Source organism: Uloborus diversus, chromosome 2 (assembly GCF_026930045.1).
Source record: "Uloborus diversus isolate 005 chromosome 2, Udiv.v.3.1, whole genome shotgun sequence".
Taxonomy (NCBI): domain Eukaryota; kingdom Metazoa; phylum Arthropoda; class Arachnida; order Araneae; family Uloboridae; genus Uloborus; species Uloborus diversus.
The window spans coordinates 67,217,042-67,231,560 of NC_072732.1; the positions used below are offsets into that span (position 1 = coordinate 67,217,042).

Genomic DNA, 14,519 nt, shown 5'->3' on the forward strand with positions numbered 1-14,519 from the left:
GTTTGAAATTTCAATCTTTTTGCATCCTGCAAATATTTAAATATTTTGGCTAATCAAATGTTAGTTTCGCATATGCTACCTTAGATTAGTATATTTTTTGTTTAATTTTAATAAAAAACAAATAAATTTATTTCATGGGAAACATGCCACGTCGAACGAACTCAGACTTTGCGAAAAATTGCTTCTCGTGTTTGAAATTTCAATCTTTTTGCATCTTACAAATATTTAAATATATTCACTAATCGGATGTTATTTTCATATTTGCTACCGTAGATTAGTATATTTTATGTTTAATTTCAGTAAAATATAAGTTTATTTTATGGGAAACATGACAACATTAAACTTAATTCGCGAAAATTTGCTTCCCTTGTTTGAGATTTCAATCCTTTTGCATTTTGTAAATATTTTTATATTTTTGGCAATTAGTAGTTATTTTGACACTGCTACATCAGATTAGCTTATTTTATTTTTTATTTTAATAACTAAAGAATTTATTACCTTGGTCTTGTTTAATTATTTGCTAATTTATTTTTGCAATTTTGAATGATTATCTTTACCTAATTTTTGGTCATAGCAGATTTTTTTTTAAAAAATTTAAATTTCAGCAGTTGAGCACCTAACAAATTAACTTAAAGTTTGTATTTTAAATATAAAGTTGATTTATATAATTTTATTTATAAGTACATCATTTTTTTATGTCTGCTAAAATAAATAAGGTGTATAACAGGGGTGGTTGTGTTATGATTATTCACTTGAAATCCAGTAGTGTTCGTTTTTATGCTTTTACCTCCCTGTATCTCCAATTTTCCCCTTTTCCTCAAATGTTCAAAATTACTACTTTATTAAGGTTGTGGGTACTTGGAGCTTACCGAAAGAGGCTTTAATCAGCAAAGGGGTAGATAGCTTAAGGAGGGTCATTCATCTTCATTTGGATCTAATAAATTGACCAGTACAAGCCTAGCTAGGCACAGTGCCTGTTGCTGGTTATCAACAGGCAGTGGGCAATGGGCATGGTATTTCTATAATACAGAATATTTTGACTAAATAAACTATTTTATGAATTGTATGCATAGCAAACATTATTGTTGTACATATGTATATTCAAGTAATAGGGGTTTTAGTTTTAAAAATTATTCCCCCCCCCCCCTCGCCCCATTTTGCTTTTTGAAACTTTCAGGTAATTTTTTATGAACTCACAAATCACAATTACACCTGAATATTATTGCCTTTCTAAATTTAAATTCTAATTTCAACAATAACCCATTTTTTCCCAAAATAAAACTACTTTTGTCATAATATATGTCAACTTCTTGTGAATCTTTTCAATTTCGAAATATGGCTCTATAAATCTGAACTTGCACATTTATTGTCTATTGCAAGTTAATCAACGAAAGCTGAATAGGCTCAAGTTTGCATTCAGAGTATTTATCACTGCTTAAGCTGCTTTTGTATATTTTGAGGTGTAGAGACTGGACTGTGGACTTTCATAAACTTTTCTTACTTCCTAATTTTTAAATTTACTTGAGGACAGTTGAAATGCCTTATTGGCTGAACAGCTAATAAATACATACGAATAATTGATTTGCATACTTATAAATGATTTGCAAACCTAATATTATTAGAACTTAATAGTGCAAACTGAAATAACTTTCTGGGTAGTGTTTTTGTCCTAACCGCCCTTATATTGTAATAAACCACTGTATAGATATTGGAAATAATTGTTGAAACCGGGGGGGGGGGGGGGAGTAACTTCAAAAACTCCTCTCTGGCAATGCCATTGAACTTGGGTATTTTAGTTTCTTCCCATAAAAGTTAAAAGTACTTATGAAAGTTTTTTTTAAAAGTATTAATTTGCTGATTCTGGAAAATATACAAACCACTGACTGCTGCAACCTTTAAAAAACCCCAAAATTAAACCTCTTGGTATCTGCTTCTCTTTATGACCAAACTTTTCAAAATTTTCAGAAAAACTTTCAACGCAGTAGATCTTTCATCAAATTGTCTCTCGTTGTAGAAAAAGCAATTTTGTTTTCCTATACTTTTTGTATTATTGCCTTATTTCTATGTGTTTGTAGTAAATGAAATCTGCATACAATATTTTTAGTACAAATTTATGATATTGCCTTGAAAACAAAATTTTTTACCTTGAAAAGTACTTGAAAAGTGCTTGAATTTTTTTCTGCCTAAAGGGTATGAACCCTGATATAAAAAAAAGTATTGGATTCGTGCAAATTTTCGAATTTCGAATTTTGACCGATTCGAACGTTTTGAGGTGTACTGAGTCCATTTCGACTATTTTTGGAAAATGTCTGTCTGTGTGTATGTGTGGCACATCTGTGTGTGACCAGTTTTTTGTGGCCGCTCTACAGCAAAAACTACCGCATGAAATCGAACGAAATTTGGTACACATATGTGCCGCTATGTGAACTTGTGCCCATTGTTTTTTGGCACGAATTCCTCCAAGGGGGGTGGAGCAATGGGACGTTTTTTGAGTTACGCGTGCTTGCTATTCCTCAGGAAGTAACTGGCAGAATCAAAAAAATTTGGTCCATGTGTTGCCATTAACAGGAACAGGTGCTGATTCAATTTTGGTGTCAATAACTCAAACGAGGGTTGAGACACTTTCTAGTCTGTCCATTATTCTTGATAAATTTCCACATGGCAAGTATCGTCAATGAAATAGAATTCAAATAAAGAGTTTCGTTTGTTTTTACTTCCAGAATTGTACATATCTGCATCACTGTTTATCCCTTTTTTTCGGAAGTTGAAAAATTGTAGGTTAAAAACGCATTTCACTTTGGGAAAAAACCACAACTTTTGCAGAAGACTGAATAATTACAATGTTCCGTGTAAATTAGGCTTATCGATAGAAATTCTTAAATTTTTTCATATGCAATCAGTTTAGTAATAGATTAATAGTGATCAATAATAATGGGCTGCCTCAATTGCCAAATCGATTAACTTGCACTTTAAAAAAAATCTCATTTCTGCCTTAATAGTGCTTTATCAATGCTTAGCATGTGAATTTATATTAAAGTTTTGGTTCAGTACATTTTTGACCATGTGATGGCAGAAAATATAACATGAGAGCCTATTTACTTGTATGGTTAACATCATCTTCTTCATTCTGTTTCTCTACTTTTTGTTTTATGAAGTTAGTTGATACGTCACGTGAAGCATCCAATTAATACATATATAAGTAAGTTTTTGCAACATATTAATACATGTTTTTATATATGTGATGGTAATTTTAACTGTCATTACATTTTTATTTCATATTTGTTGCCTTCTTTTTTACTTATTTTTTTTCTAGATATTTTAAGTTATGGTTTTATATCAATATCATTCTCATATTTTGTGCTGTCGCTCTGTAAACTGTTCTTGCACATTTTTTGTAATTTATATATTCTGTATGTAGGTAATAATGTCCCTGTGCCAGAACGAATACATCCTTTTCAAGAGGAATTAAGAAGAAGTAAGTGTTTTGATGTATTTGAAACTTTTAAACCTTTTGCAGTGTACACAATACTATAAATTCATATACTAGGGGTTGTTACATACTTATATTCAATACAGGGTTCTACAACACATAAAAATCACTGCAGAAAATGATGACTCAAGTAGATATTTTTAGAGTTTATTGTTTCTGTCATGATGATTGCGCAAAATTTGTACATGAATTTAGTTTTTTTTTTAAACCAAATATTAATAAATCAATTTTCAGGCTGAGGTATTGGTAGCATCGCTGCCGTGATAACTTCAAGCCAGCATCTGCCTTGAATACCCATCAAACAAATTTGAATTAATTGCAAAATTACTTATCCCTTTTGTGGTGTTGTATGTTGGAGATGCAAGGGAAAAAACTTAAAGACGAACACAATTTTATTTTTTGTCTAAACTTTTCTTAATTTTTGATGACAAATTTCATTCTTTATCTAGGTTAGCCACCTTTAGATAAATAATCTTTTTTACTTTTCTTTGAGTGGTTGTTTTTTTTTCTGTAGGATTGTAAAGTCTTGTTTGGGTTATAAATGCTTAAAGTTTTCTTAAACAATCTGCTTGAAACTTAATAAACTTTTTTAGAATGTTTTTGTTTTTTCACTAATGCATGTGTATAAGATGAGTATGCTTCTTTTCAGGATATCTTGAAAACTTCATGTCACAAAATTGTCAACCAATGTCAGCTCATTTTAATCCTGCCAATGCCAAGTATGTTGCGTTAAAAAAAAAAGCTTTGAACAGTTTAAAACTCAACAATGCATTTGAATAGATGTTAACACTGTTTTCTTTCCCCTAGAATGGTGCAGCCTTTACTACGTAATATGCGTGGATATAATCTACCACCTCATCCGTTAATGCATAAGTAAGTTTGTGTTTTTATATTTGCCAGATTGATATGAAATTTAACAAAATTTTAATTCTTTAAATAGTTTAAAATTAAGTTTTAGCTTAAATTGCTTTACTTCTTACCATACTTTAGGGTCCCTGAAAGAATTTTTCTCAGGTTTCAAAAAATTATTAGTAATGTAGCAATTTGAATTCATATTAAAAGTGCTTGATGAAATATTAAACATTGCTCAGAAAAAAAGTAAATGCCTTATGACTGTGCACCGAATAATACATATTTTTTTGTGATGAATCATATAACTGTAACAGAAGAAAAATGAGTAAAACAGCCAATGCTAAATTAACTCCATTAAAATTGATAGAAATGTAGAACGAAATATTAGGTATAGATAATGAAAGAAACTTTAATTTTAAGTTTACATATTGTAATTGTAATATAAGAAGATAAATGGTGATTTGGGGATGAATTTACTATTTTGAAGACTTGAGTTTGTGCTGATTGAAAATACCGGATATATATCAAAATATCGGATATTTTCGAAAACATATTTTTGAACCCTGAGGTAGATTGACTATGTTTTGCATATTTCCGAAAAAATGAAAATGGATTCTTTAAACTATCCAATAGTTTCTCAGCTTTTTTTTTTTTTTTTTTTTGCTCTGATTGAAAATGTTGGAGCTATTTTTCACATATTGAAAGACGTTTTATTTTAATTTAAAATTCTTTTTGCAGACAGTTTCAGTTCCCTTTTCCTCAAAACAACAAGCAATATGAAAATCACCACCCCCAGTTTGAAAATGAATATTCTCATAATTCTCTGGATGTAGAAGATGAATATGCTGGTCTGATGACTCAGAAAGAAAAGGAATGGCTTATTCGAATACAAATTATGTTACTGAAGTCTGATAATCCTTATGTAGAAGATTACTATTTCACAGTGAGCATATTTTTTTTTCTTTTTTTCTGATTTCAATATTGTTTTAAAAACTAGAAAGAACTGTATGATTTATGCTCATTGTATCTTTTCAAAAAATGATTTTTACCATTTTCTTTTAAAATGATATTACAAGTTAGCATTATGAAAATGGCTAATGTATCATGAAAATGAAAAAGGGTCAACAAATTAGGAGGAAATTTATTTAGTAAATTTTCATAATTAAAATATTTGAAAAATGAAAAAATATTTTTTCGTCTGTCTTATAGACAGAAACACAAGTTGTAATTGTGTGATGGGTGAATGGCATGAGCATGTGATCATCACGTAATTTTCTTCAATTTTACTTGCCACATATATTTTACATTGACAATGTATAAATGGCTATTTTAGCTTTTCTCTCTCTTTCTTTCTCACTTGAAAAAATTACCCTTTAAAGATTTATGTAAGTATAGTTAAATTCATCTTGGTAAACTTAAACTATTTTAATTACAGAAAACTCCCGATTTTCCATGAACAGTTTATCCGCAAGGCGGATTATCCACGAGTCATTCGACTCCTGATAACATGTACTTTCTCTACAAAAAAAAAAAAAGACTACTAGCTGTTTTTTGTGAAAAAAATTGCAAATTTGAGTTTTTTTTTTTTTTTGTGTTTTATTTATGTTTTGTGCTTTTTTCATTGTACATACTTTTCCTTTATTGATGATGTTAAAGTCTGTCATACAAAAGTACAAAACATTTTTATTGTTCTGTATATATTTTTACTGTTTGTAGAAAGTATTACACATCAATACTGCTAAGTTTTTGAGGAAGGGCATTTTTATCTTATTTGTCCCTAATTTTAGTCTTTTTGCAGTTAATCTGCAATTTTTATTATCCGCAGCACTTGTGCCACCCGATTCCGCAGATAATCGGGAGTATACTGTAAAAAGAGGTATTTGATACAAATTTTTGAAGAAAAGTTAAGTCCTTCATAGAATGATACACTATAAAATATTTCTTTGATTCAGGAGGAAAACCGAAGAGTGAATCAAATAACCTTAGAGGGAAAACTATTAAAAAAACTAAAGAACAAAACCAAACTATAATCAGTGATTGTTTCAGAGAACTGGTTTCTTTTTTAATTTTTTAAATGCACTATAGTGTTCGAATTTATTGGGGCAAAGCTATTATTATGCGGACTTTCAAGTTGATTGCCAGCTAGCTCCAGCTGGTTCCACTAAGCTGTTCTATCTGCCTTAAGGCGGCATTATGGATGTCAATTTTGATTGCTTAGAACTGGGTCAGATGAGAAACTATGAATATTGAACAATTCTTCAGATTTTTTCTGTGAGAAAAAGAAGTTACTTTCTGCTTTTTATTCTTTTTAATACGCTGAAAAAGGATATAAAGGGCTACTTATTAAGTTTGGATAGTTTTGTCAATTTTTTACCCGCGCCCCCCCCCCCCCCCCCCACCCCATGTAAGGGTATGTAAGATTTTTTAAACCCCTCCCCCCCCCCCTAGTCTTACGTAAGAGTCCATTTCCAGGAGTGGAAAATCTGCACCAAACTGCACCAATTTTCAAATTCTGATACAAAATGTCTAAATTCGCGATTTTTGCGTCAGACTGCGCCAAAAATGAGATTTTATTACCCAAAAACTTACACCACATTTAAAAAAAGTTGCTGCATTCGTTTTTTGTCGTTGAAAAATAAAAAATATAAGTAAAAGAGAGGGTAAAGAATTACTTATATTCGCCGAAAATTGTGTGCTCGGCTTTAAGTTTTAATCCTTTAGCATCCTGTAAAATTTTCAACAATTTTGAAAAGTGGAAGTTGTTTTCACCTATGTTACTTTAAATTGACTTACTTTATTTCTTATTTTATAATTGTTTCGTATTTTGAATAAAATTAAGATGTGGGAAAAAGTGAAATAGCGGGTCAAAGTGGAATGTGGAAATATTTACTCTGCTTTTAGTGCCACCTGTATAGCAATAGTTTAACTATGTAGTAACATATGTATTCTGCTCCCATCAAGAAAAAATTACATCTGAGAATCAAAGACTATGATAATACAAGCCATTTTCAAAAATTGATCCTTTTATTGTAATACTGTCTATGCGATAACTAGAATCTAAAGGGACCGACGAAAAACTTCGAATTATCGGAAGTTGGACTTACCCCTGGTTTCGGTTTTTGATATTTTAATAATAAAAGCCATGGAATATTTTAATTAATATGTACATATAACAGACAAAATCACAGAACTCAAAAGTTTTTAAGCACAATATGCACAGTTTAATTAAAAATATTGAGAGAAAAAAAAATCAAAAGCATGATTTTGATACTGCTGGAACCACTGGATTGAGCTGATTCTACTTCAGGAAGGGTACACATCTTCATTTGTTTCAAATTCTGACGTGGATTCTACCGCTTTAGAAGTTTTTCGTTTAATATCATTTACAGAGTACTTGCTTAGACATTTTTAATAGTAAAGAAAACTCACTCCATCTCTCAGGAACTTATCAGCAAATGATCGAACTAAAGAATGAAGGAGAATGCAACTTAAAGGTCAGTCTTTGAGTAAAGGTACAATTAGTTGACTTGACAGCTTAAAAGCAAATTCGTAGTTCCACAACATGTCGAAGTGTAACCAGTAGATTACCACAAAAGAAAACAAGCTAATTCATTTCCGAACGTGTAACTCCTTTATCGCACATTGAATCAACAGGTGCTCTTCTTGCTTTAGAGGTCTATTGTGCAGGAATTGCAGGTGAAGGTGAATTAATTTCGTGTCATCTTCGAAAAAGCTCCGAGTTAAAGGAATTTAACTTCGAGATATTGAGAATAATTAGCATGGAAATAAAGACAAAGGGGTCGGGACTTGATAAAAACTTAGCATTATAGTAATATTCGAGTTATCGAGAATTGACTGTATTTTGTTGTAAGTAAAAAAATAGTTTTGTTATTTTTAATGGATCAAGTTCACATTATTAACATTTTAAATATTAAATTAGACCTACTAATATTTGGTGCAGTATTTCTTTGCTTAATATTATGCTTATTTAGAATTTAAATGCTTTGTACAGTTAGTCAAGTGAATGCGGGGCAAAGCGGTTGCGCAAAGTAAAATAGTTTGTTTCTTTTACTTATACAATCCTTTATCAAATCACTTTTGTATTCATTCATTATTAATTTCCTTTACTGTCCTTCATTTAATATTTCCCTTATTTATTCATCCATTTACTTCTTTTTTTTATTAATTCACAATTTTATTCCTTTTACTTTCTCTTGTATATTAACTTTTTTTTATTTGTTTGTCTTATTTCGTTTTCATTAAATTATGAATTCTTTTCTTCAATTTTCCTCATTTATTTGATCATATCTTTAACAGTCAAATAAATATTATTTTTAGAAAAAATGTTATTTTTCTCTTGGCCCCATAAAAAAAGGAGTGAAAATTATTCACCTTTTTTTGAAGGTACAAATTTACTGCCAAAAATGAAGTTTCAATGCAGGTTTTATTTTCAAATACATTGTTCTTTCTTTATGTATCGTAATTTTTTGCACATATTTCCAATTTGTTCATTTTGAAAAAAAGTAAATTCTCTTAACTATTTCACTTTGCCCCACATTTCCCTACTTATATGTAGAAAAAGTTTCTTAAGAGTTCATAAAAATATTAAAATTTATTTTTTACAAAACTGCATTCAAGCAATATAATCTCTGCCACACATCCATCCATCCATTTCTTTCTAAATATCTTTGTAGAAGTAGTTTCTTTAGCACATTATTTGAAAAAATAGCATTCCAAGTTTCCCCAATTTGTTCAAAAGTGCACCTTATATAAAAATTTTTATTATATCATGTATGCTAGTTCATATTTTTTTTGCTTAACAAATTCTAGCATAAGAAAATACCAGTCTAAACATATATCATGATCAGTAAAGAACATGGTCAAATTTGACCTATCAACTTTTGGCAAATAGCCACAGAACTAAATTAAGATTCTAGTTAGGTATGTAATATGATAAATCGTACATTTACTAAAAGTAGTTTTTACACACTTTTTCTAAATGACAATATTGCTTCCAAATTGGGGTTTAAAAATTGTTTATGTACTTTTTTTCTACAAACATTTTGTATTTACTTCAAACTGTATCGTAACAGTGTACAAAATTAAAGATTTTGTTATGAAACCTTGAATTCACCTGATACAAAGCTGATTATTCTGATATAAAACTGCGTTTTTACTGATACAAAACTTTTCTTCTGATATAAAATTGACATTTTTGCTGATACAAAGCTGATACAGAAATGAATTTTTGATTTTCCAAATAAAAAATTCAATTCATTTTTCAAAATCATAAAATGTTGTTAGAAAAGGATCACTTACACTAAAATTCCTGGTTTGACATAATTCAAAGATTTTTATTTTTCAACAGTTAAGTTATTTTATTGCTATTAACTATATATAACTTTTTCTTTTGATAAATATCTATTCTTAAGAATACCATTTATCAATAGTTAAAAGTAAGTTTTTAAAGAATCTTAAACATAAATCAGTTAAACAATCTACAAACTAATAACACTTTTAAAATAATGATCAACTATTTTTTAATTAATTTCAAAGAAAATAAAAACAGTTAAAACAGGATCAATTCAGATCATCTAGATTTAATGTTTTTTCAACATTTTTTGTATATGATGTGAAAGTAATTAAAAATAAAACATGGCATACGTAGTGCGATTCTTTTGTTGTATGTCACACTGTTAATTCTTTGTAAAAAGTAAAAAACAACTCGTCCTAATTTGTTTTTCACCTTTCAAATGTAAGTGAAATATGATCCCTGCCAAATCACTTGACCGCACAATTTCTGATATAAAATATCGACTTAAAAAATATCACGTAATAGGTTTGACCATTTTTCAAACTCGCTCTCCCCCTTAGGTAATTAATGAATGGCCCCTAATCCCTAAAAAGTTAGCAAAGATAATCGTACTTAACAGTCACACATCTATAGCTGTCAAAGACACAACGTCTATGATTGGTATTAGATAATCGAGGTTCTCCAGGTGTCTGAAGAAATGACTGATGTAACTGAACCATTCTTCCTCGAAGAAAGGGCAAATGTGAAGGAGAAAGGAAAAAAACTCAAGTTGGATCAACTCCTACTCTGAAATAGTATTATTAGACCTACAAAAAACTAGCCAATACCTTATTAGGTATTTATTGCCAATTAATGTTGATATTCATAGTTTGGGACTGCAGCGAAAGACTTCTCTTGACAATCAGAAGAGAATTTGTCAAAAGTTTGATTTTCCAATATCAACCACAGGAAATATTTTTTACCTTCTTCTGTTTGTGCTCGTTAGTCTGATTATCTTTGGCATGACCCCCTGTAACTCTCTAGGCATTAGTACAGATCCTGAATGCGGAGAGATTGGACAACTTCAGAGCGGCTGCCATTTTATGTCCAAATCCAAAATGCTCGCTCCTCGTAGATCGTAATGCATCTTCTGTCCCAAATATCACTGTACATTGTATCGAAAAAATTAGAAGCTAGTTATGATATTATGAAATGAAATGTGCAGATCACAAATATATGTTTGTTTTCTATCTTTATGAACAAACTTTTGAGAGAAAAAAAATTTTCTTTGTAAGTGCTGTGACGATACGAAACGATTGGCACCAAATTGCCAGACTTGACGCTCACTCCATTTGATGAAAATATGAGGAGAAGAAAAATCAGTCTATTCTTCAAAGATTTCATGTCCTATATTTTGTGGGAAATCTAGAAATTCACACAGTGCAGCATTTCGAGCTAACAACACTTGGATCCCTATTATGCACATGGCGGACAGCGGCGCGCCATTGTCCAATCTCTCTGTTTATAGGATCTCTAGGATCCCTATATTATAGGATCGCTATTATGCACACTATAATGAAAGAATGGAAAATGTTACTTTCTCCTCTCATGGAAATAAACTACAGAATTTTTTTATATTTTAAATTTCTCATTTAAACTAGTTTAATCAGTCGAAACTGACATCCAGATGACATTAAAATAGACAGAATTGCTTAGGGGAACCCACTGGAGCTAGCTGGTAACCAAGGTGAAAGTTCCTGAAAAATATCTTTGTCCCATTTAATTTGAAAACTTTTGTATTTTGTCTTCAACTACATTAGGTTAACATTTAGTATAATCTGTTTATGGATTTTAAAAATAGTCTGGTGTTATTCATGATTTTTTTTCCTTTTGTTTTTATTTATTTATTTATCATTTATATTTTTTTAAGGATATTTTGTTAAATTTAATCTGGTACTTTTAATTACGGTTAAATAACATTCATTTATCTTATTTTGACTAATTTTAGTTCATCATTATAATAGTTGTTGGTTGTCTATTCATAAGAACGACGTATGCTTCTAGTCATCATTGTATTAATTTGTTAAAATGTTCCTTTTCATTAGACACAAGTAGCTAGGAGATGCAGAAAAAAGTTTTTAGAAAGTGGTTTGAAAGGTGGTGGAGATGCTCCTGAGCTTATTCTTCCAGAAATGTCAAAACATGACAAGACTTATGTGCCCAGTAAGTTTCAAAGCCTTTTTATATTTTGAATTGCTTTCAGTTGGTATAAGTATTTATTTATTTTATTTGTTTTTAAGTATGGCTTGGCACTATTTCGTAGTACATACTGCACATTCTTCAAAATTCTAATAATTTGGTAACTTGTAACATAAGTTGTTAATTGGGTAACATACTTGTAGAAATTCAATGCTTAAGTAATTTGGTTTGAAAGTTAAATAATTTTTTTAACGCTTTTTTCTTATACATTTTTTTTCCTCTTTACGTAATTCCCTGATGGAAAATCAGTTATATTTAAAAGTTCTTGATTTTCAAATATATACTTCAGTGGACACCGGTTAATTGAATCAATCGCTTTAATGAATCAAACTGTCTAAAACAACGAAATCTAGCTTTATTAAATTAGCCACATTATTAAATCAGCCGCTTCATGGAATCAATACCATTTAGAACAAACTTGATTCATATAAGCGGCGGCCACTGTAGTCCCCTTTGGTGGCTAAATATAACTATGCTGACAAATATCAAGTTCAGAAATAATTGCCACTTTCTTTTCTGAACATTTTTTTTTTTGGAAATACTTATGAGACCAAAATGATTGTTTCAATCAATTTTGAAGATTTTTTTTTCCATTGGGTTAAAAAATGCATTGATAAACTGTAACTTGGAATCTCTTTTTAACAGCAGCTGAACGCAGGTTGTCAAGTAAAATAAAAAAGTAAATGTGAGCAAGGTTGGCAAGTAACAACAGGCAAAGATCTGCAAATTTTGAGCAACTCTGCAAAAATCATCAGAAAATTAGTTATAAAAAATGTAAAAATACCTTTGCTTAAAAAATAAAACAACCTTAAAAGTACAGTGCAGGAACTCTGCAGACATGTGTTTTGGCATTACAAGGAATTCCTTTTTCAATGCACAAAATGGGGCTCGTAGATTTAAAGGCATCCGACAAAAGTCCTATTTTTTTGTTGAATGTCTTTACATTCTTTAGCTCACATGTTATGCACTGAAAAAGACGTTCCTTGTAACAGGGGGGGGGGGGGGCAGAAACACGTGTCTGGAGTGTTCCTGCACATTTGTTTTATCTGCTTTTAAAAATTATTTATGTTTGGCAGATTAGAACTATAATTGATTGGTATACAGTGAAACCCCTCCTAACGGACACTCCTCAAAGGCGGACACCCCTCTTATGCGGACAACAGGGTTTCCGCTACGGTCGCATTTCTCGCAAAATGCGAAAATACTATTTAAACTGCGAAAGTGGAACAAAGCATTTTCGCTTTTTTGCTCCAATATAACAAGAAAAAGAAGGGGGGGGGGGAAAGTGTACAATCAGAGAGAGGAAGCGATATTGAACTTAATCGTATTTATAAATCATATCTAACATGCATAAACTGTTATTAAGTTGAACAATATTTCGTCTTAATGGGCATTTTATCCCCCCAATAAATACATTATTGGTGGTTTTCAGAAAAAAAAAGTTTGCTCTCTCAATATCAAGAACAATTTTGAATTTTTCATTTCAAATTTTTAAAAGATATCACATAATGTGCATTTATTTCTTTAAAGATGTCAAGCCTGAATTTTAGCATTTTGCTAAAGACTTTCCCCCCAATTTTAGTTTTTTTGCTAAAGGATTTTTAAACTTGACTTAAACGCTGGCGGACAATTTTTAATTCCCCAGTTCCAATGCAAATAACATTATTAAACCCCTGTCCTGCGGACACCTCTATATTGCAGAAAAAAAATTTGTCCTGTTAGTGTCCGCATTAGAGGGATTTTACTGTAATTTGTTTTAATTCCAACTTGATTAATCGTACCTTTTATTTATTTATTTTTAATTTAAAAAATTATTTTTTTGTAAAATTTTTGACACAAACAAAATTGTATATATATAATGCGTAATTAAATTTCAGCAGGAATTTAGTTTTAAAAACTATTATATGGACAAGGAGGTTTATACTACTATTCCAATAAGTTCAAAATTCATCACATGTGTGTCGGTGGTTCTTCTTAAAACATAATTGGTACTCGGAACTCGGCCGAGTAGTGAAAGGCCGAGTAATAAAAGGCCAAGTACTCGGCTACTCGGCCAAAGGGCTACTCGGTACGTCTCTACCCAAAACCGTCCATTGTCGTAGAAATTCGTTGTTCTGCTTCAACTTCATTTTTTCAGAACTTCATTAGTTTCTCCAAACAATTAGTAGGGGTAGGATCGGAATCAACATTTCTTCTGTATGTTCTCAATATATCTTCTGATAAGCTACTTTCTATGGATATAATAAAGGAGCGCATCTTTCAGAAGTAACGCCTATTCAATTATTCACTTACTTTATTGGAGATTTCTAGAATGTTCTTAATGAAACCGAAACAAGCTAGATATTTCAATCTCACTTTTAAAAATATATTTTAAATATTTCATCATATAGATTTAAAACGTCTCTATCCTCAAAAAAATATTATTTATTATAAGTTAGTTTATTTTAACTTCATTTTAAAAAGTATATGACATTATGTAGGAAACTACGCTGATTTCTTTAGAGGGGATCAAAATGACCCCCGCCATATTTCTAGGTATACAAAAACTGACGTAATTCTAGTGTTAAAATGATTCTTCAAAAAACCCTGGGCTTTTCTTCAAAAGACCAAAAAAACTCGATTATT

At 30.5% G+C, this 14,519-nt stretch overlaps 1 protein-coding gene across 1 annotated transcript in view; it reads left to right on the forward strand.

The window, feature by feature from the left end:
• LOC129217097 (protein PAT1 homolog 1-like) overlaps nt 1-14,519 on the forward strand; it is a 72,532-nt gene that overhangs the window by 43,451 nt on the left and 14,562 nt on the right. The window contains exons 9-13 of the mRNA XM_054851345.1: nt 3,419-3,475; nt 4,140-4,209; nt 4,298-4,363; nt 5,081-5,285; nt 11,741-11,858. Of these exons, the coding sequence (XP_054707320.1) occupies nt 3,419-3,475; nt 4,140-4,209; nt 4,298-4,363; nt 5,081-5,285; nt 11,741-11,858 (516 nt within the window). The remainder of the gene's footprint in view (nt 1-3,418; nt 3,476-4,139; nt 4,210-4,297; nt 4,364-5,080; nt 5,286-11,740; nt 11,859-14,519) is intronic.